Source organism: Salvelinus sp. IW2-2015, linkage group LG11, assembly GCF_002910315.2.
Source record: "Salvelinus sp. IW2-2015 linkage group LG11, ASM291031v2, whole genome shotgun sequence".
Classification (NCBI taxonomy): domain Eukaryota; kingdom Metazoa; phylum Chordata; class Actinopteri; order Salmoniformes; family Salmonidae; genus Salvelinus; species Salvelinus sp. IW2-2015.
In genome coordinates this window covers 32,830,662-32,856,158 of record NC_036851.1, presented here as the reverse complement: position 1 = coordinate 32,856,158, position 25,497 = coordinate 32,830,662, and the positions used below count along the sequence as shown (strand labels likewise).

The 25,497-nt window shown below is 41.5% G+C and overlaps 2 protein-coding genes across 5 annotated transcripts in view; both read right to left on the bottom strand.

Annotated features, from left to right (window-relative positions):
* Positions 1-1,406: 1,406 nt before the first annotated feature.
* npepl1 (aminopeptidase like 1) lies at positions 1,407-14,649 on the bottom strand. The gene is made up of 12 exons (XM_023996831.2): positions 14,461-14,649; positions 13,342-13,527; positions 12,682-12,852; positions 7,142-7,231; positions 6,814-6,895; positions 5,146-5,288; positions 4,802-4,879; positions 4,550-4,650; positions 4,195-4,318; positions 3,014-3,190; positions 2,683-2,793; positions 1,407-2,236 (listed from the first exon to the last, which is right to left on the bottom strand). Exons 1-12 carry the CDS (start codon positions 14,608-14,610, stop codon positions 2,072-2,074), a joined length of 1,578 nt encoding a protein of 525 aa, XP_023852599.1. The 5' UTR covers positions 14,611-14,649; the 3' UTR covers positions 1,407-2,071.
* A 2,376-nt stretch (positions 14,650-17,025) lies between these two features.
* Positions 17,026-25,497, bottom strand: part of LOC111970220 (syntaxin-16) — an 18,049-nt gene continuing 9,577 nt past the window's right edge. For all 4 annotated transcript variants that reach the window (XM_023996822.2, XM_023996824.2, XM_023996828.2 and 1 more), the window contains 6 exons: positions 22,145-22,285; positions 20,908-21,070; positions 20,609-20,694; positions 18,536-18,679; positions 18,292-18,372; positions 17,026-18,150 (listed from right to left, as the gene is read on the bottom strand). In XM_023996822.2, the coding sequence (XP_023852590.1) occupies positions 18,049-18,150; positions 18,292-18,372; positions 18,536-18,679; positions 20,609-20,694; positions 20,908-21,070; positions 22,145-22,285 (717 nt within the window). In that variant the 3' untranslated portion in view covers positions 17,026-18,048. The remainder of the gene's footprint in view (positions 18,151-18,291; positions 18,373-18,535; positions 18,680-20,608; positions 20,695-20,907; positions 21,071-22,144; positions 22,286-25,497) is intronic.

Here is a 25,497-nt window from a genome sequence, read left to right as displayed (position 1 = left end):
GTAGAGGGATACTTAATGGGAATATGACATCCATCTATACAGCCAATGACTCCAGGCCAGTTCCCATATTCATAAAACTCTACCTTGTAGTTGGCGTGGGCTGCAGGGAACTTGATGTAATTGTCTTTCAGTTCACATATAGCAGTGCAGACTGGACTAATCTGCATGCAGTCAGTTCACTTACCCMACACAAATCTCCTGTTTCACGATGAAGGTTTCAGATGCCAAAAACCTCCGTATTTGTAGGGAAGGAGGAATGGGCCTTCCCCTAAGAGTCAGATGAAAGCCTTGCCTCAAGCAAACAAATGATCTCAGCTGCATTTACTTTGTACATACAGAAACGGTCATGGAAAATGTATTTAATCTAACTCATTCAGTGGGTTGCTCCTGTCGATAACCGCCCTTCTGTCTGTCCTTGGTGGTGCTCTTTGATCATTGACAGTCCAGGTAATCCATTTCCCTCCATTGCCAATGTTAACCTGGGTGCCACTATCCATTAATCTGAAGTTGAACCTGCCACTAGCCTTCTGGAAATCAGACTTTTTCCATCTAAACTAGGGCATTTCTGAGAAATGCCATTTCAGTCAATTGAGTTTAAAAAGTGCAAATTTWATCTAAGATTAGGTTTAATCGGCCCGCAAAACCACCCATTATGTTGGGGTCTTAGGCCTAACTACATTACATTTACGTCATTTAGCAGATGCTCTTATCCAGAGCGACTTACAAATTGGTGCATTCACCTTATGATATCCAGTGGAACAACCACTTTACAATAGTGCATCTAACTCTTTTAAGGGGGGGGCGGGGGTTAGAAGGATTACTTTATCCTATCCTAGGTATTCCTTAAAGAGGTGGGGTTTCAGGTGTCTCCGGAAGGTGGTGATTGACTCCGCTGACCTGGCGTCGTGAGGGAGTTTGTTCCACCATTGGGGTGCCAGAGCAGCGAACAGTTTTGGTCTGTAACCTGATTGATGTGTGCATAAATGTGAGAAGCCAGCCTATGTGACCAGGTGTTGAATGCAAATACCCAGGAGACARCAACTTTACCTTAGCTCCAGGGATAGCTCAGTCATGAGTGCCATAGTTGGCCAAACCAAGCAGATTAGTGTTGGTTCAAAGTGGTAACCCAAATTAAATATATACAAAAATAAAACTAGAGGAAAGCATAAATTATAGGTTAACTAACAAAAACCCCACAAACACTGGCAGGCCAAGAAGCCTCTGGTCACAGAATGCCAATCATCCGGATTACTTACACCTGTCGATTCATCCAGGCAGAGAAGAGCCCTTGACCCAGTTGGTGCTGCCACCTGGGGATGGAGTATGGTGGAAGTGTATCTTGGTAATATGTTGCCTGGCTGCTAACACTGAACTACCCCCCCATATCACAAGACCCGCATCAATAGTTTATGGTTTGCTTGCTACTTATACATTTATTACAGGCAAGTTTGTCAACATTATTTTATGCAGTTATCATTTTACAAGGAATAAGATTATTCCAAAAGATCTATCTTTATTCACAAGTTATTCCCAATGTCCATAAAGACAAATTTGGCAACAGTGGATAAGCTATGGCCGCAAACCAAAATATGTGTTCGYCTAGCGAATTTACTCAAGACACACATTGAAAGAAAAAGGAAACAATCACTTAGCACACAGGATCGCTTGGATCACATCCCTCATTCAGTTACTTTAACAGTCAAGTTCAGACTGTATTTTGATTTTATTTTCAGAAATTGTAATAATGCTCTTGTAATTTATTCAAGCACAGCAAAACCTTTAAGTCTACAACATGCTATAAACATKTGCATATTCATAATTCCATCCAATTCTTTGTGGGACAAAGAATCAAAGACAGTCAATTAAATACAACACAAACAAATCTGAGAGAAATTCTAGCCACCTGCTCTTTTTCCCCCACATTTTATTCACTGCATCGTGAAGAAGTAGACTAAGAATTGACGATTGGAAATGCTTTCTAGGTAAACAGTGCATGTCAGTGTAAAGAGGGGAGGTGTGTGGGTCTGGAGTTCGTGAGGCAGAGGAGTCCAGAGGTGGCTGCTTAGAGGTTTTACACCAGTCTCCGCCTTTTGCTGTCGCGCGCCATCGGTTCCCCGGACGCAGCATTTATTCTGGCCGCCCCCAGAGGAGACACCTGGTTGAGCATGGGGTCGTCGGAAGCCTGGCCAAACAGAGCCATGAGCAGAGCCACGCCGAAGCCAGTAGCACGCTCCCCCTGCAGAGAGGAAGGAAGAGAATGATAGAACAGGTTACACCATGACTCAAATCTATTTTTGTTCCCAGCCCCCGCTCCATTAGCTCTTACACATTTGTTTTTTCACCGATCTGCAAGCACTAGATAGATAAGGTATACGGAGGATGATCCTTTTGTTCCCCATTTGTTTGAGCTGGGTTGAAGCAGGTTAGAGCACACTTTCTGAAGAGACTGTTTATTTGACTCTGTCAAGATATGGGAGTGGCTGAAATGGATTTAATAGATTATGTCTATACTTCMAAAAGATTTAATAAAAAAGGGGTTTCCGGGACACATTAAGCCTAATCCTGAACTAAAAAGCATTTTCAGTGGGGATTCGCCATTAGGTTGGCTTTTTAGTCCATGACTTGGCTTAAATTGGTGTCCAGGAAAACACCCCCACTAAACCCAAATATCCAGTCACTCACAGCATGGACGGGCGAGGCTATGTCCACATGGACCCAGACCCCAGGCCAGTCGAAGCCCAGGTGAGAGCCGATGAAGAGGCCGGCACAGGAGCTCGTAGCATTCTCCCGGTCCTTTCACACACACAGAAAAGGGATACATTTACATTTTAGTCATTTAGCAGATGCTCTTATCCAGAAAATATATAATAGGGTGAAGGAAAATGAACAACAATCATGATAGGCTGTAGAAGCATTAACTCCTTGTACGGAGCTACTTGATTGTACTCCGATCCAGGAATAGGACCTGGTAGACTGGGCATACAGCAGAGAGAAGAGTAGTAGTGCCACTCACAGCCACAGAGTTCTTCATGTCTGCCACAGCTGAGGTGAACTCACTGAAGTGCAGCTCTGGGCAGTAGACCAGTGGGTGAGCCAGGTCTCCGCTGCTGCGGCCTGCACTCACACATGCCATCTCCCACTGCTCACTGTTGGTCATCACAGCACAATGGTACTTCCCTGTGGAGATCCCCTAGGAAAGAGACAAATTAAACCATTGTTTGAAACATATACTTATGTAGTAATTTGTTATACAGGAACTATGGTAATGAACTAAAGTGAAAGGTGGTAATAAGAAGTTCAATGACGTGTGTATTGAGTACAAATTCACCTAACGCTTATGATGTCAGCAACAAAAAACAGCCTTGTTTTTGTGCATCAGACCTCAGTAACATTTCACTAGCGAACTACTTCACTGGGTAGCCAAAATAATACTGTGTGGTGCATGTGACTTTCAGAATGAGCTCATCAGTGCATCATGAGGGTTACCACATGATGTGGCTTTATCAGTCAGCACAAGCTGCGTTTTGAGTTAGAACAACTATTATAAGGAAATATTTAGGCCTAATGATTTTGTTTGACACAAACACACCATCCATTTGTGTGAGACAACCTTGATACGTTGCTTTGAGGTCCTCAGAATGTGGCGAGTTTTAGCTGTAGCCCACGAAAATTTCAGTTAGGGCAAAGATCAGCTAGATTAAAAAACTTACTTGGTATAATTATGTCTGTCACAAGCCCTGTTGACCCTTGCACATGTTCATTTCAGCCTATATATGGCTCTGATCAAAGTGCAGTGACTGTTACAGCCCTGACCGGCTTTTATGAGGGTTTCAACAATGTACATGGTGGTGTGACTAACTTGTGCTACCATAACATACATATAAACTATTATTCGCCGTTAGTCAGCACCTCCACACACATTTTTCTGAGTGTGCACCAGCTCATGTTTTATTAATCTAACATTTATTACCTAACCATCACTTCTGAAAATGTTCCGACCAAATATTATAGAAATACAAATATATCGAATGCCTAGAGGCTTAAATCTATTCTAGAAGGGCAAAACTATATCCATTGCTTGAAGGACAATGACAATACGTGATTAAAGAACTGTGGGGCACCAAAGTAATGTAGGTGTGTGTTGTTGCCAAAGATGCAGTGCTGTGGCCCTAGAAGAGCCTGCCAGTCACACACCTGTGCCCCTGTCAGGGTGGCCATATCCAGGATGATGTCAGCAGAGAGGTCCTTGCTGGCATACACCACACCATCAGACAGCACCAGCCTGCCCTCGGCATCAGTGTTGTTGATCTCCACTGTCCTTCATCAGAAAGGCAGCAAAAAAACAAAAAAAGGCTATTCATACCACAAACTAAGCCAGCATCGTAATAATGGATCCTTGGTCAAAAATCAGCCAATTGTGTCTTTCCCACACAAAGCCCATCAGAAGGAAAAACCCTACTTTCCTCTATCAGGTTACCATTGTATTAGCCTGTTTTCCATTACTTTGCCTAACTGGTTTAAATTAATCAACATTTAGGAGGGTACTCACTTTCCAGAGTAGAGTGTGTGGATGTCATCTGGCCGTGTTGCAGCGGGTCCGACTGCATTCTCTGCCAGGCAGAATACGGCATGGAGATTGTCTTTGAAGCCCTGAAAAAAAGACATGCATTTCAAAAAAAGGTCTGCACACAACTTTTCAAACACTCAATACAATCCCATAGGGTGTCTCCAAACAGGACCTTATGTTGCAAAATAAGAGGTTGATTTGAAAGATTAACCAGGGGTAGTAGGTAGATCTCACCTGTTTGACAGTAGCTTTGAAAGCTCCTAAAATGGCTGCGGCCCCACCACAGTCTCTCTTCATCCCAGGCATGTTGGTCTTGATGTGAAAAAAAAAGAGCACATTCATCCTTTACAACATTGTAACTGAATACTTATTTCGCTGGCTACTGTTATATATCCATTTATTTATACAAAAGACAGAATGATCACATCATGGACCTGTTCCAAGTGGCACCCCATTCCCTTTATAGTACACCACTTTAGACAAGGGCCCATAGGGCTCTGTTCAAAAGTACTGCACTATAGGGAACATGGTGCCATTTGGGATGCAGCCCAACTGACAAGCCTCATGCTTGCCTTTACCTTTCCCTTGATGCTGAGGCCTCCAGTGTCATATACGATTCCCTTGCCCACCCATGCAATAGTCTGGGTGGCGCCATCTGGTTTGTGGCTCAGGACTGCCAGAGCAGGGGGGTTCACCGCTGCCTTGCCCACTCCATAGATCCCTGAGGGCCCAAACAGTCCAAAGTGATTGAGTTGATAACTCAATATTAGTTTGTGGTTATCAGGGAAAACAACCATGAGTGTATCTGCATCACATGACAACTCAAACTAAAATACAAGCTTTATTCCAATGTGGGAAAACTAATTTGACATTCCTTTTGGCCTAAATCTTTTGGGCCCCATTAATTAGCTAGTTTTACTGAGAAAGTAATACATCAAAATAGAAATATTGCACATTCAAAGACAAACAGAGAGGAGAACCAACCCCCAAAAAACTCAAAAAGTGGAAGAAAGCGTGTGGTCATCATACATGCGAGCTGATACATATGATAAAAAAAATATAAAAAAAATGTAAAGAGTGCAGCCAGTTTGAAAATACCTTTTTCTAACTGGACCACACAGTTTGTGTGATGGGAAGCAAAGCACCAAACAGATTTGAGTCCCAATTAGAGTATGGGAGCAGAGTTGCTTTGGCGTACCAAATTCTTTCCAACCGTTCCGCTAAAAAACACTCTCAAACCGTTCCGCTAAACTGACACTCCAAATTCACTCCATTCCTTAAAATCACCATTTAACCAACACCCATCTATTTTTGTGACTACTTGGTTTTGAAGTATTGAAAACAAACCATATGATTTTTATATAAAGTATTTTAATAAACATGAAAAGGCGACTAAAAGCATTCACAATTTCAAATATGCGAGGTGTCGCATTAAACTGCATATAAACACTTTAAATAGGTCAAGAACCAGATGGGTAGCCTAAATTCAGCCTATTATTTCAAGGCTATAGCCTACAAATAAATAGTGAAGCATTAAGCGCTCAGCATTTAAACATTTTGTTGTATTAAGTCATTATACTCTATAAATTGTGCATATAGGCTGTGACTTAATTATAATTCACTTTTAGAAACACGAGTTTGGCCAGAGCGTGGCTTCAGGCTCATGTGATGGTGCCTGCAGAGCAGGCCAGCAGCAGAGAATACCCTCTCTGCGCTTGCAGAGCCACTGGGGATGCTAAACACCCTTCGGGCCACTCTTGCCAGGGAGGCAGTATTGCAGTGTTGTTTTTGTATTTTTCTATAGGTAGGCCTGACATTTTTTATAACCCTATCAAAACAGAAAGCTCCTTTAAAGGAGGTAATATGTCAGGCCTATTGGGCCAAAATCAATGATAGCCTATTGTATAGACATTAGAATGAAAATTAAGAGATCAGATTTTTTGTTTATAAATACTTTTCTACAATGACAGTTAGCTACCCACCTCATTCCTTTCTTTTAGCATGTGCACGTAGTAGACCATCATGCTTTCGGGATACGCGTCTTTTCAGATTCCACGATGACTAGTTGTGGACACTACAACATATTCCCTCTCTTGCCCTTGGCCCTCCTCAGCTTTGTAAGTCACCTTGATTCTGCACCGGTGTGTTTTATCAGTTCATTAAAATATTTAGGAAACTCACATAATCTGGTCCCAAAACATAGAAGCATAACACATTGCCAAGACCCTCCTGTCCTGATACACTACCTCCAAATCCTTTCTGTTTCAGTTCCTCTCCTCGAATGATAACAGGAGAAATGCCCAGTTCAGTCCCCACTGCCTTAATCTCCTGAAGACAAAAAGGCATACCCAGTCAAAAAAGTACATTTTGTTTAATTAAGTTGTTTTAAGAAGTCACTGTCGATTGTCCATTACTTGGGTGCTATTGCTTTATGGTAGCGTCCCAAATGGCACCCTAAACCCTATATAGTGCACTACGTTGAGCAAAGCCCATATGGCTAAAAAGCCGTGCCCTATGTAGGGAATAGGGTGCCATTTGGGACGCACACGATAACTACATTAGGATATCACTTGCCTCCAAGAAGTGATCAGTATTCATCTCATTGCACGGTGTGTCCACAATCCGTGCTGCCAGTCTCACTCCATCAGCAGCATTGGCAAGACACTGGCAAAAGCCAAAGCATAAATTACGTTAATTTGTGTCTTTTAGCAGATGCTCCTATCCAGAGAGAATTACAACCATGCAAACATGTACTCTAGATTTACATGTATGCATGTACAGTGCATTCGGAAAGTATTCAGACCCCTTGACTTTTTCCACTGTTAGATTACAGCCTCATTAGAAAATACCCCCCTCAATCTACACACAATACCCCATAATGACAATGCGAAAACAGGTTCAGAATCTTTTGCAAATGTATTACAAATGAAACATCACAGCTACATTAGTACTCAGACTCTTTACTCAGTACTTTCTAATTGCTGCCAAAGCTGCTTCAACAGCCTCAAGTCTTCTTGGGTATGACATTAGAAGCTTAGCACACCTATATTTGAGGAGGTGACCCCATTCTTCTCTGCAGATCCTCTCAAGCCCGGTCAGGTTTGATGGGGAGCGTTGTTGCACAGCTATTTTCAGGTCTCTCCAGAGATGTTCGATCGGGTTCAAGTCCGGGCTCTGGCTGGGCCACTCAAGGACATTCAGAGACTTATCCCAAAGCCACTCTTGCATTGTCTTGGCTGTGTGTTTAGGGTCGTTGTCCTGTTGGAAGGTGAACCTTCACCCAGTCTGAGGTCCTGAGCGCTCTGGAGAAGGTTGGCATCAAGGATCTCTGTTTACTTTGCTCCGTTCATCTTTCCCTCAAACCTGACGAATCTCCCAGTCCCTGCCTCTGAAAAACATCCCCACAGCATGATGCTGCCACCACCATACTTTACCATAGAGATGGTGCCAGGTTTCCTCCAGACGTGACGCTTGGCATTCAGGCCAAAGTGTTCAATCTTGATTATCAGACCAGAGAATCTTGTTTCTCATGGTCTGAGACTCCTTTAGGTGCTTTTTGGAAAACTCCAAGCGGGCTGTCATGTGCCTTTTACTGAGGAGTGGCTTCTGTCTGGCCACTACCATAAAGGCCTGATTGGTGGAGTGCTACAGAGACGGTTGTCCTTCTGGAAGGTTCTCCCATCTCCAGAGGAACTCTGGTGCTCTGTCATAGTGATCATTGGGTTCTTGGTCACCTCCCTGACCAAGCCCTTTTCCCTCGATTGCTCAGTTTGGCCGGGTTGCCAGCTCTAGGAAGAGTTTTAGTGGTTCCAAACTTGTTCCATTTAAGAAAGTAGGCCACTGTGTTCTTGGGGACCTTCAATACTGCAGACATTTTTTGGTACCCTTCCCCAGATCTGTGCCACAACACAATCCTGTCTTGGAGTTCTACGGACAATTCCTTCGACCCCATGGCTTGTTTTTTGCTCTGACTTGCACTGTCAACTGTGGGACCTTATATAGACAGCTGTGTGCCTTTCCAAATCATGTCCAATCAATTGAATTTACCACAGGTGCACTCCAAGTTGATGATTAATGGAATGAGGATGCACCCGAGCTCAATTTCAAGGCTCATATCAAAAGGGTCTGCATACTTAAATAGGGTATCTGTTTTTTATTTTTAAGAAATTTGCAAAAATGTCTAAAGACCTGTTTTTGCTTCGTCATTATGGGGTAACGTGTGTAGACTGATGAAAAAAACATGTATTTAATCAATTTTAGAATAAGGGAAGGGGTCTGAATACTTTCCGAACACACTATACATACCACAACAGCCAAAATTAGAGGTCGACCAACTAATCGGAATGGCCGATTAATTAGGGCCGATTTCAAGTGTTCATAACAATCGGTAATCGGCATTTTTGGACGCCGATTATGACCGATTATATTGCAATCCACGAGGAGACTGAGTGGCAGGCTGACCACCTGTTACCCGAGTGCAGGCAGCAAGGCGCCATGGTAAGTTGAGCATTAACACTAGCATTAACCTTATCTTATAAAAAACAATCAATCTTCACATAATCACTAGTTGACTACACATGGTTGATGATATTACTAGTTTAATTAGTTTGTCCTGTATTGCATATAATCAATGCGGTGCCTGAAATTGTGTCACTTCTCTTGCATTCAGCGTAAGCAGTCAAGGTATATGCAGCAATTTGGGCCACCTGGCTCGTTGCGAATTCATTTGCCAGAATTTTACATAACATTGAAGGTTGTGCAATGTAACAGCAATATTTAGACTTAGGGTTGCCACCCATTCGATAAAATATGGAACGATTCAGTATTTCACTGAAAGAATAAACGTTTTATTTTCAAAATTATAGTTTGCGGATTTGACCATATTAATGACCTAAGGCTCGTATTTGTGTGTGTTATTATATTATAATTAAGTCTATGATTTGATAGAGCAGTCTGACTGAGCGGTGGTAGGCAGCAGCAGGCTCGTAAGCATTCATTCAAACAGCACTTTCCTGCATTTGCCAGCAGCTCTTCGCTGTACTTCAAGCATTGCGCTGTTTATGACTTCAAGCCTATCAACTCCCGAGATTAGGCTGGCAATACTATAGTGCCTATAAGAACATCCAATAGTCAAAGGTCTATGAAATACAAATGGTATAGAGAGACATAGTCCTATAATAACTACAACCTAAAATTTCTTACCTGGGAATATTGAAGACTCATGTTAAAAGGAACCACCARCTTTCATATGTTCTCATGTTCTGAGCAAGGAACTTAAACGTTAGCTTTTTTACATGGCACATATTGCACTTTTACTTTCTTCAAAACTGTGTTTTTGCATTGTTTAAACCAAATTGAGCATGTTTCATTATTTGAGACTAAATAGATTTTATTTATTTATTATATTAAGTTAAAATAAAAGTGTTCATTCAGTATTGTTGTAATTGTCATTTTATATATATCCGATTAATCGGTATGGGCTTTTCTTGGTCCTCCAATAATCGGCATCGGTGTTGAAAAATCATAATCGGTCTACCTCTAGTCAAAATAACACATGGGACATTTGTTCAGAAAATGCAAGGGGTGTAACCGTTTGCTAAACCTACGTTTCGGTATGTATTGCAGTTTTGGGGTCATGGTTCGGTACAGGAGGAAAATGAAATGCCAATTAGGCTTGGGCAGTATCCAGATCGTCATAACTTTATACTGACCTTGTGCCATGCCGGGATATTCAGAAATACCGTCACTGTTTTCAAATCCCCACTGATAGCATTGCTAACCTTCGGTTTCCAGAGTAACAAGTACATTTAAAACCCCATAGAGAAAGCTAACTAAATGCTAACGAGCGCATTGCAAACATTTTGTACAGTTTCTGACCTAAACAAGTAACAAAAAAAATGCTACTCACAGTTTGCTGCAAGCACAAAACATATATTAGCCAGCGAGGCTCTTGGTCCACGAGGAGATTCTCTGTTGTTACCAAGAAAATTCTTGATTTGGGAAGACGCTAACCACTTAACTAGATGGCTAACTAGCTACTACATTTGCAAACAAAATGCAAAACTGCAGAGCATGTAGCACATTTTAGACAGTTAACAGTTATATCTAGCAGGCAAACATTACGTTTTGAATTATATACTGTAAATAGATCATCTGGCGCATGATGCACAACAGTGATTCACAAGGCTTGGGGACTACCATAAGCTTCATTAATAAGGTGACAGCTGATATGAAGAAAGCACTGTTCTTTATCTCCTAACATATTGCACAAGTTGACTGCAGGTATTTACGAATATGCATATTTATTAAAAGTTAGTCTATTTTATACCAAATACCCCAGTATATGGTATACCGCCTAATCCTAATGCCAATAGTTACTGTAGTTCATTTTTGTTTTGGCAAAATATGCTAAACTAACCCAGCAATAGGTCATGAAACAATGTGGGGCCCTATAGAATTGTTTTTTGAGCATTGTTAGTGTCAGCTATATATAGGACTCTGCATTTGTGTAAAGGTTAGGTTACTCGGTCCAACACTCAAGGGTGGTGGTGGTGGGGTCGACCGTCCTCATTATTGCAATAATTAATCGGTATTAAATACAGATGATTGTTTGAAGAAATGACCAAATCTCTCTCAGTACTGAATTTCCACAACACACACCAGAGTCAGCTTATCAAGGTACTGTTGAGCAGCTGACTTTGAATTATTTTACAACGTGGTGTGTTCTAGCAGGGCTGGAGCAAAAGCCTGCACCCTGAGTAGCTCTAATGGACTCTACACAAGGGTTGGCAACCCTGCAACATTACAATCAAATACTTTTTATGTCTTTATTAAATAATTCCCTCATTCAATGAACCAGGGATCAATGGCTATGGTGAGCTTAAATATTCTGTGTTCAGGGGAGAGCTAAGCTTTATTTTAATGTATTATACATGTAAGTCGCTCTGGATAAGAGCGTCTGCTAAATGACTTAAATGTAAATGTATGTTTTCTGAATTTTTATTATGAGTATTTCTGTGGATTTCACTGGATGTTATCAAATCAATCCCGTTACCGGGATCTGAGCAGGATGGGTTCACCAAGAAGTTTTAACAGCATAGAAGTTAATTGTTAATTAGGCTATTCAAATGTATTTTACTTCGTCAGAATTACATGGCTAGTATTGAATAGAAGAGCACTTAAGGAGACAATTTTACAACAGAATGCAGTATTGGTGTAATCAACTGAGCACACATATCAACTGCGTGTTTGCCATTTGCGGTTATACACGAGTGCCAATGAAAAGTTATTTTAGGACATGACAATGGCATTAATGCATGCTAAATAGTTAACCAGCCAAACTTCAACATATGTTTTGAATTTTCTATCTAGTTATTCTCTCTCGGCAGGTAATGCACACACCATGACTTTTACAGAATTGTCATTGCTGACAAAACATTAGCTATAACTGGGCAAATACCTCAATAGCAATGAATACCAACAAATGTGCAAACACAGCTCAATTTGATCTCAATAAACAATCTTGCGACTGCATGAGTGAAAGACTGCTCGTGCCTGTCAATGCTGGCCTACAATAATTAAACTCCGATGCGCACTACAGAGATTGGGATGAGCAAAACATTGCATCCGGAGGACACTGATTCAATTCTGATCGGAGTAGCGTAATTGTTTCATAGTTATTTTTTAAATCTATAATCTGCTTAGCCAAAAAATGTTTTACTTGCCACAGGCAAGCGGACAAATCTTAATGTCGAGCACTGTAGTGGTTTTAACGGAATAACCTACAATGTTTTTTCAGCTCAGATTTACTCAAGAGGCATAGCCTATAGGCCAGGTGGTTTTTATATTTTTTTATGTATTCATTCAGGTTCACAGTGCAGACCGAACAGAGGTGCCCGTACCAAACGGTTCGGTAGGAATAGTTGTGCATTTACTAGGGGTGTAACAGTACATCATAAAAGCACTCCATATAGATCTTGGAGTCAGTTTGGTCAGTCATTTACAAAACCAGTGTTTGGCAGCAACAACAGTGGCTGATGTAGGTCCACAATGGCTCTGGCAATGTATAGTAAATACATTGTATAGTAAATGTAATGTATAGAAGTTTGAGATACCTGCAGTATAGTGAGGTCCAGTGGTCCGTTGTCTTGGCCCACAGTGATGAACTCCACAGTGACTTCTTTCTTCTCGGTCCTGCGGGAGGAGGCAGAACGACGGGAGAATATAGGGAAAGCCCGGGCGATGGCACAGGCTGAGGCAAACACATCAGACCGCTCACACACCACCTGGACAGACAGGAACAAACATACTTTCACTGTCTGATAACAAATCTGTAATAACAGTCAACCTAAAATGATCAATAAATGCAGTGTGTCAATCACAAAGCATGCAATTTGGCATATTGCCTTAAAAGTAAAACCAAAAGACAGCATAGGCCTACTTTAACTATGCAACCACATGTAGGCCTAATCTATATATTGTTTGAGACTTCGGACAACTGTAGGGGCCCATCTATGGCTTAACGATCACATTATCACTAAGGATCGAATAATAAATGTCTGGTGCGTAATGGCAGATAAGGTCAGCATCACCTTAAACTCCACGGGCATGTTTCCCACCACAGATTAAGCCTAGTCCTGGACTAAAAACTATTCTCAATGGACAACTTCCAATGAAAGTGCATTTAAATCCAGGACTAGGCTTAATGTGTTTGGGAAACCGGCCCCGTATAGCTCCGAATTAGTCTTTAATCCCAGTGCAGTGAACCGACTGACCAGAATGCAGCGGCTTGTCCCTCCAGGCAGGCAGGTACGGACCAGACGGGAAAGGAAGTGGGCAGAGGAAGGGCTGTTGTGTCTGCTAACCCGTGAGGGCAGGGCTGCCACGGCTGCATGGCTCAAGTACAGAGGGCAGCTGTCAGTAGGGTTAGGGTTCAGAGCAGTGAGAGCCGCCTGCCAGACCTGGATAAAAATATAAAAATAAAGTTTTCACTTTGTTAGCAAATTATTGTCACTGTCAGTGCTATATTATGATGATCACATAAGCGCTGGCACCGATTCTGAATGGCACTGAATACTGTAAGACTTGTGAAAGCATATGACATAAGTTGGCTGACAATGTGGTAAATTGTTGAACAATTTACCTGCAAGTTGCACATACTGTGTTGTCAAACAGTGATAAGATATTAGCAAATCAGAAGACCAAATAGTGATCAAAGGCTGCGTTTACACAGGCAGCCAAATTCTAATCCTTTKCCCCAATTAATGGCAAAAGATCTGATTGGTCAAAAGACTAATAGTGGCAAAAGATCAGAATTGGTCTGACTCCACATGCAGCTGGCTGGACCAAACATCAAGTAGTCACGAGGAGCAATAGCTAGGTTAGTCGGGCACATGCAACTTCAAACATGATCATTTAACTARCTAATCCAGTAAAACTGACTTTCCTACAGGCTGGCTTCTTCAAGTAAAATGGGGGGAAACGTAAATTAGAATTTCTTGAAATTAATAATAAAGGCCAATTAAGAATAAAGGCCAATAAAATATTGTCAGGGATCAAGTACCGAGTCAATGTGGTTGGAGAATGGAGATGGCATGTTAAAAGCAAAGCTAGCATGACTTGATGTGATAGCTAATTTAGCTAGCAAGCATTTAGCTAACTTTATTAGCATTGTCAGATTCAATCCAAGGAACTATGCATGGCCCATTGAACTATTTCACAGAATACCAAGAGTAAAATTAAGAATTTTTTCATATTAGAATTACAAGTTAGCTAACTTACTAACTAGAACATTTTTACTGACACTATCTAGCTTGCAAAGTCAGCGCCAGTTGACAAGTGAGTGCTTGCCGGGGAGCTCTAGCACGAGCAGCCCTGACTTTTTATTTCCTCACCTTTTCGCTGACAGCTGGCTGCAAYTTCCCCTTGACCTGGGTCCAGTTTGTTTGCGTCAAGTTATTCAGTTGACCGACAATGAGGACCGGGCGATTTTGGGGCTCCGAATCTCCAGCAGAAGCCTTGAACTCGAGCACCACGTTCGCCATCTTTGGACAAACCGATGGATTGATGCCCTTTGCACTTTATCGCACATCCTGTTTTTCATAGAGCTGTGTCACTGCTGAGGTTGAACGGGAAGTCAGCACTAGCACGGATCTTGAATAGGATGGGATTTTTCTGTACAGTAGTTGTACATAGTGTGTGAGAAATATATTTTTTAAACCAGTAAGTTTTGTTCATTTTCCCCGTAAAATAAAAGTGGAAAAGACTCAATGGAAAGACTATCCTATCCTACTTATGCATAATGTTTTCTTGGTAAGCAGCTATATCTCAAACTGCCGATACGAACCAATGCAATGCACGTGTATTATTTCTTTAAACCGCTAATATCCACAATCGTAAAACAAAACAAAAAACATAAGAATAACATGAGCCATAATATACCATTGGGACGAAGGTGTCCCCCCGCCCCCAGAAAACATCCAGACATGAACAATTATGATTTATAATTGAAGTGTGTATAAATATTATCTATTAACACTGCTCAAAAAATAAAGGGAACACTTAAACAACACAATGTAACTCCAAGTCAATCACACTTCTGTGAAATCAAACTGTCCACTTAGGAAGCACACTGATTGACAATACATTTCACATGCTGTTGTGTGGAATAGACAAAAGGTGGAAATTATAGGCAATTAGCAAGACACCCCAAAAGGAGTGATTCTGCAGGTGGTGACCACAGACCACTTCTCAGTTCCTATGCTTCCTGGCTGATGTTTTGGTCACTTTTGAATGCTGGCGGTGCTCTCACTCTAGTGGTAGCATGAGACGGAGTCTACAACCCACACAAGTGGCTCAGGTAGTGCAGTTCATCCAGGATAGCACATCAATGCGAGCTGTGGCAAAAAGGTTTGCTGTGTCTGTCAGCGTAGTGTCCAGAGCATGGAGGCGCTACCAGGAGACAGGCCAGTACATCAGGAGACGTGGAGGAGGCCGTAGGAGGGCAACAACCCAGCAGCAGGACCGCTACCCTCCGCCTTTGTGCAAGGAGGTGCACTGCCAGAGCCCTGCAAAATGACCTCCAGCAGGCCACAAATGTGCATGTGTCAGCATATGGTCTCACAAGGGGTCTGAGGATCTCATCTCGGTACCTAATGGCAGTCAGGCTACCTCTGGCGAGCACATGGAGGGCTGTGCGGCCCCACAAAGAAATGCCACCCCACACCATGACTGACCATCGCCAAACCGGTCATGCTGGAGGATGTTGCAGGCAGCAGAACGTTCTCCACGGCATCTCCAGACTCTGTCACGTCTGTCACATGTGCTCATGTGCTCAGTGTGAACCTGCTATCATCTGTGAAGAGCACAGGGCGCCAGTGGCGAATTTGCCAATCTTGGTGTTCTCTGGCAAATGCCAAACGTCCTGCACGGTGTTGGGCTGTAAGCACAACCCCACTTGTGGACGTCGGGCCCTCATACCACCCTCATGGAGTCTGTTTCTGACCGTTTGAGCAGACACATGCACATTTGTGGCCTGCTGGAGGTCATTTTGCAGGGCGCTGGCAGTGCACCTCCTTGCACAAAGGCGGAGGTAGCGGTCCTGCTGCTGGGTTGTTGCCCTCCTATGGCCTCCTCCACGTCCTCTGATGTACTGGCCTGTCTCCTGGTAGCGCCTCCATGCTCTGGACACTCCGCTGACAGACACAGCAAACCTTTTTACCACAGCTCGCATTGATGTGCCATCCTGGATGAACTGCACTACCTGAGCCACTTGTGTGGGTTGTAGACTCCGTCTCATGCTACCACTAGAGTGAGAGCACCGCCAGCATTCAAAAGTGACCAAACATCAGCCAGGAAGCATAGGACTGAAAAGTGGTCTGTGGTCACCACCTGCAGAACACTCCTTTTTTGGGGTGTCTTGCTAATTGCCTATAATTTCCACCTTTTGACTATTCCATTTGCACAACAGCATGTGAAATGTTATGTCATATCAGTGTTGCTTCCTAAGTGGACAGTTTGATTTCACAGAAGTGTGATTGACTTGGAGTTACATTGTGTTGTTTAAGTGTTCCCTTTATTTTTTTGAGCAGTGTATATATATATAACTGAACTTTGGCAATGTTTTGGAAATGGCAAATTCTGTCCATGACTCCATCCCAAATTGTACCCTATTCCCTGGCTATTGGTCCTGGTCAAAAGTAGTACACTATTTAGTGAATAGGGTGCCATTTGGGACCTCCCCATGAATTCAGCTTCATCATCAGTAATAAAGACTTGAGTACACTTTGAATTCTATTCATAATTTAACATGAAATGGGTCACATATCTTTCCAAAAAACAGGACCATTCTTCATAAGAAACTGTAGAGTAGTGTTGATTTTGTAGCGGAATCAAGTAATTTCTGAGTGCAAAAGCTTGCAACACATCGTTCATTCCAACACAGGCCGCCACAGACACAATTTAGGCTATTCAATACATCTTTGCCATATTAGACAAAATCCTTTGACCTTTTATAGAATTTAAATTCAAAATAAATAATTTCATAATATACAGGAGACAGTAGTTTGACAGACATGAAACCAATCAGTCTTTCGATATGTGCAAACTGTGAGAGGTATGAAAGACTAAATAAACTCAACTGATGTATCAGTAAGTGATACCGAACAATAGAAAGGGTCATAAAACAAGAGAAAGCCGTCACATGATCTAAATATGCACCATCATGAACGACACTGCTGTTGGTCCAGAGACATTCATTTAGGATGGTGTGATTCCAAACGGAACTATTGGTATTCAATCAATCAGTATTGTAGTTCTTCAGCCACTGAGCGACACAAAAACCATTGTAATTTCTCCCTCTTTGAAAAAGGAAACATGAAAAAGCAGAAAATGAAACAAATGCTCAACAAATGAAATGTATGCACTGACCAGGGTCCGTAAAAGCAACACCACGAGACAAATGTTCCTCGTTCATAGACATTCAGTATTCATATGTGCAGTAGCTGAATTGTCAGACTTCTTCTCTTGGAATAACATACATGGAAGAGCAGAGCTTACAACTAGAGCTTACACTAAAACTGGACAGATGATGCTAACTCACAAAAAAACACTTATTTTCTCCAAAAACAAGCAAATTATATGGCCATGACAATTAATCAGTAGTCGACCACAAGGGAATTGAAGAAGTGTTTTTTCTGTGTAGCAGTACCATGACACATGGATATGGTCATGTTCAAGAGGGTATTGGAGCAGACAGTGGGTGTGTGCAGRAATGTTCCAAAGTTAAATAGGAACTCTCCCTGGCTGTCCTCTCTTAAGAATCATGCATTCAACATCTCCATGAGTCGTACAGCGCGAGATTCTGGAAGGGTGATTCTTCAGATGTTGATTGAAAAGTTGGACAGGTAGTCAGCATCATTTGAAGTACAGATAAGACCCTCATACAAGCACACACAACAAACCAAAAGCAAAGGAATGCATCACTAGAACTTGGTCCCAAATAGAATAAGTATTAGAACGACAACTATAACAGTAAGGATTAAAATGACCAGCATCTTTCGGTTTTTCTTCTGATACTGTTCAGCCTGCAAGAAAACATTATAATTAAGTTTGCGGGCAAGATAACATCTTTCCCTTTTTCATGGACATAATCATCAATTGGGCTTCGTTTGAACCATTGTTGATATTTCAGATGTGCATTGCACAATCTACCATTGTGTCCTCACCTTTTGTAACTGTTTCAACCCCTCTTCTGTTTTGACACACGATTGCTCCACATTGAAGTCAATTCTGTCAAGTACTGTGCCCTGATATTGGATAAAGAAAGAAACAAATCAGTTGGGAAAACATACAAAACCATATCCATGGGCCATACTGACACAGTTCGTTATTGATGTTAATCATCACAAGGTATAAACATGATGGTGTTGTAATGTTTCCAAAAACTGAATAGGGTTTCCCCTCACAGACCTGTTCCACCACCATTCCAGCCAGGTCTCGGAAAATCTCATTCAGGTCAGAGATGGACTGGACTATCTGTCTGACCTCTCTCTCACGTTCCTCCACCATCACTGTGTTCTGCTCTACCAGGACCAGCTGGTCACCTGTAAACCCCTGGGAGAGATCAAAAATATGGGCTCACTGAATAGAACTTTGTCTACGTCCCAAATGGCACCCTATTCCCTTCTGTGGGGGGAAAAAATAGTTTTGTTACAATCTTAATGCTATGAAAATACTTCAGTCAAATAGTGCAATTCACAGGTAATTTTCCCTGCGGTCCAGTAACCTCTTCATACACCACACAAAGGAGTGGTTTGTTATTGGCTCCTTATCAACCAGGCTGAATTCTTGTTCTGTTTGTTTAGGCTCTAAAGATCAGTTGAGGTCAGAAGTTTACATACACCTTAGCCAAATACATTTAAACACAGATTTTCACAATTCCTGACATTTAATCTGAGTAAAAATTCCCTGTCTTAGGTCAGTTAGGATCACCACTTTATTTTAAGAATGTGAAATGTCAGAATAATAGTAGAGAGAATGATTTAGTTCAGCTTTTATTTCTTTCATCACATTCCCAGTGGGTCAGAAGTTTACATGCTACCAAATACTAATTGAGTGTATTGCCTTTAAATTGTTTAACTTGGGTCAAATGTTTCAGGTAGCCTTCCACAAGCTTCCCACAATAAGTTGGGTGGAATTTTGGCATATTCCTCCTGACAGAGCTCATGCAACTGAGTCAGGTTTGTAGGCCTCCTTGCTTGCACACGCTTTTTCAGTTCTGCCACAAGTTTTCTATGGGATTGAGGTCAGGGCTTTGTGATGGCCCCTCAAATACCTTGACTTTGTTGTCCTTAAGCCATTTTGCCAGAACTTTGGAGTATGCTTGTGTTCATTGTCAATTTGGAAGACCCATTTGCGACCAAGCTTAACTTCCTGACTGATGTCTTGAGTTACTTCAATATATCCACATAATTTTCCCTCCTCATGATGCCATCTATTTTGTTAAGTGCACCAGTCCCTCCTGCAGCAAAGCACCCCCACAACATGATGCTGCCACCCCGTGCTTCACGGTTGGGATGGTGTTCTCGGCTTGCAAGCCTCCCCCTTTTTCCTACCAACATAACGATGGGCATTATGTCCAAACAGTTCAATTTTTGTTTCATCAGACCAGAGGACATTTCTCCAAAAAAGTACAATCTTTGTCCCCATGTGCAGTTGCAAACTGTAGTCTGGCTTTTTTATGGCGGTTTTGAGCGAACTTTCAGGTTATGTAGATATGGACTCGTTTTACTGTGGATATAGATACTTTTGTACCCGTTTCCTCCAGCATCTTCACAAGGTCCTTTGCTGTTGTTCTGGGATTGACTTGCACTTTTCGCACACAAAGTACATTCATCTCTAGGAGACAGAGCGCTCTCTCTTCCTGAGCAGTAAGAGCGCTGCGTGTGTCCCCATGGTGTTTATACTTGCGTACTATTTGTTTGTACAGATGAACGTGGTACCTTCAGGCATTTGGAAATTGCCCTCCAAAGGTGAACCACAGACTTGTGGATTCTACAATTGTTTCTGATGTCTTGGCTGTATTTCTTTGATTTTCCCATGATGTCTAAGCAAAGAGGCACTGAGTTTGAAGTAGGCCTGAAATACATCTACAGGTACACTCCAATTGACTCAAATGATTTCCCATTTAGCCTATCAGAAGCTTCTAAAGCCATGACATCATTTTCTGCAATTTTCCAAGCTGTTTAAAGGCACAGTCAACTTAGTGTATGTAAACTTCTGACCCACTGGAATTGTGATACAGTGAATTATAAGTTAAATAATCTGTGTGTAAACAATTGTTGGAAAAATTACTTGTGTCAAACACAAAGTAGACGTCCTAACCGACTTGCCAAAACTATAGTTTGTTAACAAGAAATTTGTGGAGTGGTTGAAAAACGAGTTTAAATGAAATTGAAACTTCTGACTTCAACTGTATGTATTAGCAACAATGCTGATCAGGGAAATGTCAAAATACACTGACAGTGTCAGTTCCAAGCTCACCCTGTCATATAGTGCTATATCTTCATCCTCCATTAGAGGACCGGAGTCAAAAAAGTGCTTTGATCTCTCCTCGCGATTCTTCATGCCTGTAACAGAAAGCATCAATATTATGACAATAAAAGAGACATATGATGAGGGTGGAGGTGAAACCTAAGACCAGAGAAATGTAGAGTGTGTGTGTGTGCGCAAGTTCGTGCCAGGAGAGAGAGAAGTGAGGGATGGAAGATAGCTGAAGAGGTGTAGGAGTAAATACAGTAAGGTGAAATACCACCGTTCAGTTTGAGTGAGTGCTCGCTTACGTTTCAGGTAACTGGACTGTGTGTGTCTGAAGTTGGTGGACAGCTCCTGCAGGCTCCCTGCCAACGAGGACACCACATTTCTCAGAAGCCTCTCCTCCTGCTCTGTGCAGTGGCCACAGCGAGACTGCAGACCTGTCACCGCACGCTGACACCGGTGGAACATCTACACACACACAGGCAAAGGAGCAAGCACTCAATATATCTTTGCCATATTATAGAAAAACATTTGACCTTTGTACAATTTAAATTCAAAATAAATAATTAACACACTAGTGATGTGCAGGTTAACTCAACCCACAGTCCCGTGGTTATATCCGTAGGGCGGGCGCGTTTAGGGTCATAAAGAGTCGGGTTGAATAAAGAGAAAACATTTTTTTTTTTTTATTAAATCCGTAAATGTATAATTATAGTGCAATTTATATCTATAGGCTACATTGAGGTTTTTCTTTCATTATTTTAAGCTATCTGGCATTAGTGTGTAAACCAAAGCTTTAGGGGCTAACTTTACGCGCGCCAAATAGCCTACACGCCAACCACCAAATGCTTTTGTGAACGGGCAGAAAAAGTTAATGTCATCCACTGAGCCAAAAAGGACAATGTCAGAGAAATATGAGAAAAGCTGTGAAATGGAAAGTTGAAAATAAAGAGAAAGGAGGGCCAGAAAACTAATGTTTGGGAAAGATTTGGTGAAGTGGTAAAAGAGGACGATAGCAGTGCATATGCTATGTGTAGCCTACTGTTCAAATGGATTAAATGGAAACTGAAATCTGGAAACTGACTGTAGGTCTATAACCCCCTCACAGACTTAATATTAAATCATGCATAATTAAGAATTTCTTGCTGTAAAGTGATTCACCAAATGTACATTTTGACTTGGGAACAGGAAAGGATAAATATTATTTGTTTCAGCATCTTGAGAGAATGCGAATGAATGCGCAGTTAGGGACTGTCTGTAGAGGTAAAAAAATAAATAAAAGYTGACAGTATTTCAACCACATAAAATATGCATCCAGGCCAAACTGAAATCTTATCAGAAACATGTAGTTTTCACAGCTTTCCATTTCCTTACAACCCTTCAAACTGATGTAATTTGGAAATGTTGCACAGAAAGAGTTATTGTATTTTCTCCCCGGTCGCTAAACGTCTTTGCTCCACGAAAGAAGCAGAGTTGACAATAATAAATATTATATTCTCTTCAATTGAGTTTCTTGTATGGACTCCTCTGTCACTGACAAACCTGTGTGATCTCCTGAGTAGTGATCTCTATGGCATGCTCTTCTTCACTGCTRTCATCCAGGGTGGGACGGTTCATGTGCTTATCATGGAGGGCGGCCAGCTCCTTCTTTTTCTGCCGGACCCGTGTGATTTCATACTGAATCTGAAAGCCCACGCAACCACAAGATTAACACGGATGCACAGGAGAACAGGACATGCACTGAAAGCTCCAATAAAAATGAAATTTTAAAGAAGACTGACACGGGACCTTGGAATTTGGTATAGGCTAATACTAATAGGCTGACATTTTCTGAAGTATCTACAGCTCAATAGTTTCATTATGGTGGTGAAACTAGGCATATGTAATAGCCTAAACGTAAAGGATTAGCTCACTATTTTACAACTTGATGTTAGATTGTTCCTCACCCTGAAACTCCATATTTGGTTAGATGTTACTTAAAAAGGTGATTTGGCCATGGATATTTTTTTTAACATGCTCACATGTCCCCATCACTACCATTGATTGTTGTGGCTAAAGTAAGGTGCATTTTGTTGTGGCTAAAGTAAGGTGCATTTTGTTGTGGCTAAAGTAAGGTGCATTTTGTTGTGGCTAAAGTAAGGTGCAGTTTGTTGTGGCTAAAGTAAGGTGCAGTTTGTTGTGGCTAAAGTAAGGTGCAGTTTGTTGTGGCTAAAAAGTAAGGTGCAGTTGTTGGTGGCTATAGTAAGTTGCAGTTTGTTGTGGCTATAGTAAGGTGCAGTTTGTTGTGGCTATAGTAAGGTGCAGTTTGTTGTGGCTATAGTAAGGTGCAGTTTGTTGTGGCTAAGTAAGGTGCAGTTTGTTGTGGCTAAAGTAAGGTGCAGTTTGTGTGGCTAAAGTAAGGTGCAGTTTGTTTGTGGCTATAGTAAGGTGCAGTTTGTTGTGGCTATAGTAAGGTGCAGTTTGTTGTGGCTATAGTAAGGTGCAGTTTGTTTGTGGCTATAGTAAGGTGCAGTTTGTTGTGGCTATGTAAGGTGCAGTTTGTTGTGGCTATAGTAAAGGTGCAGTTTGTTGTGGCTAAGTAGTGCAGTTTGTTGTGGGCTAAAGTAAGGTGCAGTTTGTTGTGGCTAAAGTAAGGTGCAGTTTGTTGTGGCTAAAGTAAGGTGCAGTTTGTTGTGGCTGTTTAAAGAAAACTGAACCATGGATTAGTTTCTCCTGACCCATAAACTACATTCAGAATGAGGGACCATCTAACATCAAGTTGTAAAATTATAAACTACACGTTTAATAAGATAGTCCTCAAAAGGAAAAGAAACTTGGTGGAGAGATCTCTGATGAAGTCTGAAATAGTGGCTTACTTAATAAAGTAAATGGAAGCTCCTCTTGTGCCCGGCTCAGCCTTATACCGTTTAAGGTACTTCACCGTATCCATTTCAGTAAGGCCAGATTCTTAAAATTCTGCCCAAATTGATGGTACATGTGACAGGTGTAAAAGCTCCTTGGCGAACTTGACTCACATGTTCTGGTCCTGTCCACGTCTGGTAGATTGGTCCACTATATTTAAGACCCTTTCTGAAGCATTGGATTAGAGTTGCAGCCTAGTGCAGAAAAGGCTATTTTTGGAGTACCAAACAACAATCCTTCCCTGACCAATAGACAGCTAGATGCCATTGCCTTGGTCTCCCTGTTGGCCCACAGACAGATTTTATTGGATTGGAAATATATCAATCCTCCCTTAGCCTCAAAGATTGGTCGAGGAGAAATGTACAATGTCTTTACATTGTTATCCTTCATTCACTGTGAATAAAAATATTATATACAGTACCAGTCAATAGTTGACACAAACCCTGGAATGAGTAGGTATCTTCACTATTTTGTCCATTGTAGAATAATAATGAAGACATCAAAACTATGAAATAACACATATGGAATCATTTAGTAACCAACAACAAAAAAAAAGTTTTAAACTAATCCAAATATGTTATACTCTTCAAAGTAACCACCCTTTGCCTTGATGACAGCTTTGCACACTCCTGGCATTCTCTCAACCAGCTTCATGAGATAGTCAGCTGGAATACATTTCAATTAACAGGTGTGCCTTGTTAATTTGTGGAATTTTTATCCTTCTTAATGCGTTTGAGCCAGATGTCTTGTGACAAGGTAGGGGTGGTATACAGAAGATAGGCCTATTTGGTAAAAGACCAAGTTCATATTATGGCAAGAACAGCTCAAATAAGCAAAGAGAAATGACAGTCCATCATTACTTTAAGACATGAAGGTCAGTCAATGCGGAAAATGTCAAGAACTTTGAAAGTTTCTTCAAGTGCAGTTGAAAAAAACCAAGCGCTATGTTGAAACTGGTACTCATGAGGACCGCCACGGGAAAGGAAGACACAGATTTAACTCTGCTGCAGAGGATAAGTTCATGAGAGTTACCACCCTCAGAAATTGCATCCCAAATAAATGCTTGAGAGTTCAAGTAACAGACACATCTCAACATCAACTGTTCAGAGGAGACTGTGTGAATCAGGCCTTCATGGTTAATTGCTGCAAAGAAACCACTACTAAAGGACACCAATAAGAAGACAGTTGCTTGGGCCAAGAAACACAAGCAATGGACATTAGACTGGTGGAAATCTGCCCTTTGGTCTGATGAATCCAAATTGGAGATTTTTGGTTCAAACCGCCGTGTCTTCGTGAGACGCAGCGTAGGTGAACGGATGATTTCCGCATGTGTGGTTCCCACTGTGAAGCATGGAGGAGGTGTGATGGTGCTTTGCTTGTGACACTGTCAGTCATTTATTTAGAATTCAAGGCACACTTAACCAGCATGGCTACCACAGCATTCTGCAGCGATACGCCATCACATCTGGTTTGCACTTAGTGGGACTATCATTTGTTTTTCAACAGGACAATGACCCAACACACCTCTAGGTTGTGTAAGGGCTATATGACCAAGGAGAGTGATGGAGTGCTGCATCAGATGACCTGACCTCCACAATCACCTGAACTCAACCCAATTGAGATGGTTTGGGATGAGTTGGACCGCAGAGTGAAGGAAAAGCAGCCAACAAGTGCTCAGCATACAGTGGGGAGAACAAGTATTTGATACACTGCCGATTTTGCAGGTTTTCCTACTTACAAAGCATGTACAGGTCTGTAATTTTTATCATAGGTACACTTCAACTGTGAGAGACGGAATCTAAAACAAAAATCCAGAAAATCACAGTGTATGATTTTTAAGTAATTAATTTGCATTAATTTGCAAAGGGTGGCTACTTTGAAGAATCTCAAATATAACGTATTTTGATTTGTTTAACACTTTTTTGGTTACTACATGATTCCATATGTGTAACTATTTCATAGTTTTGATGTCTTCACTATTATTCTACAATGTA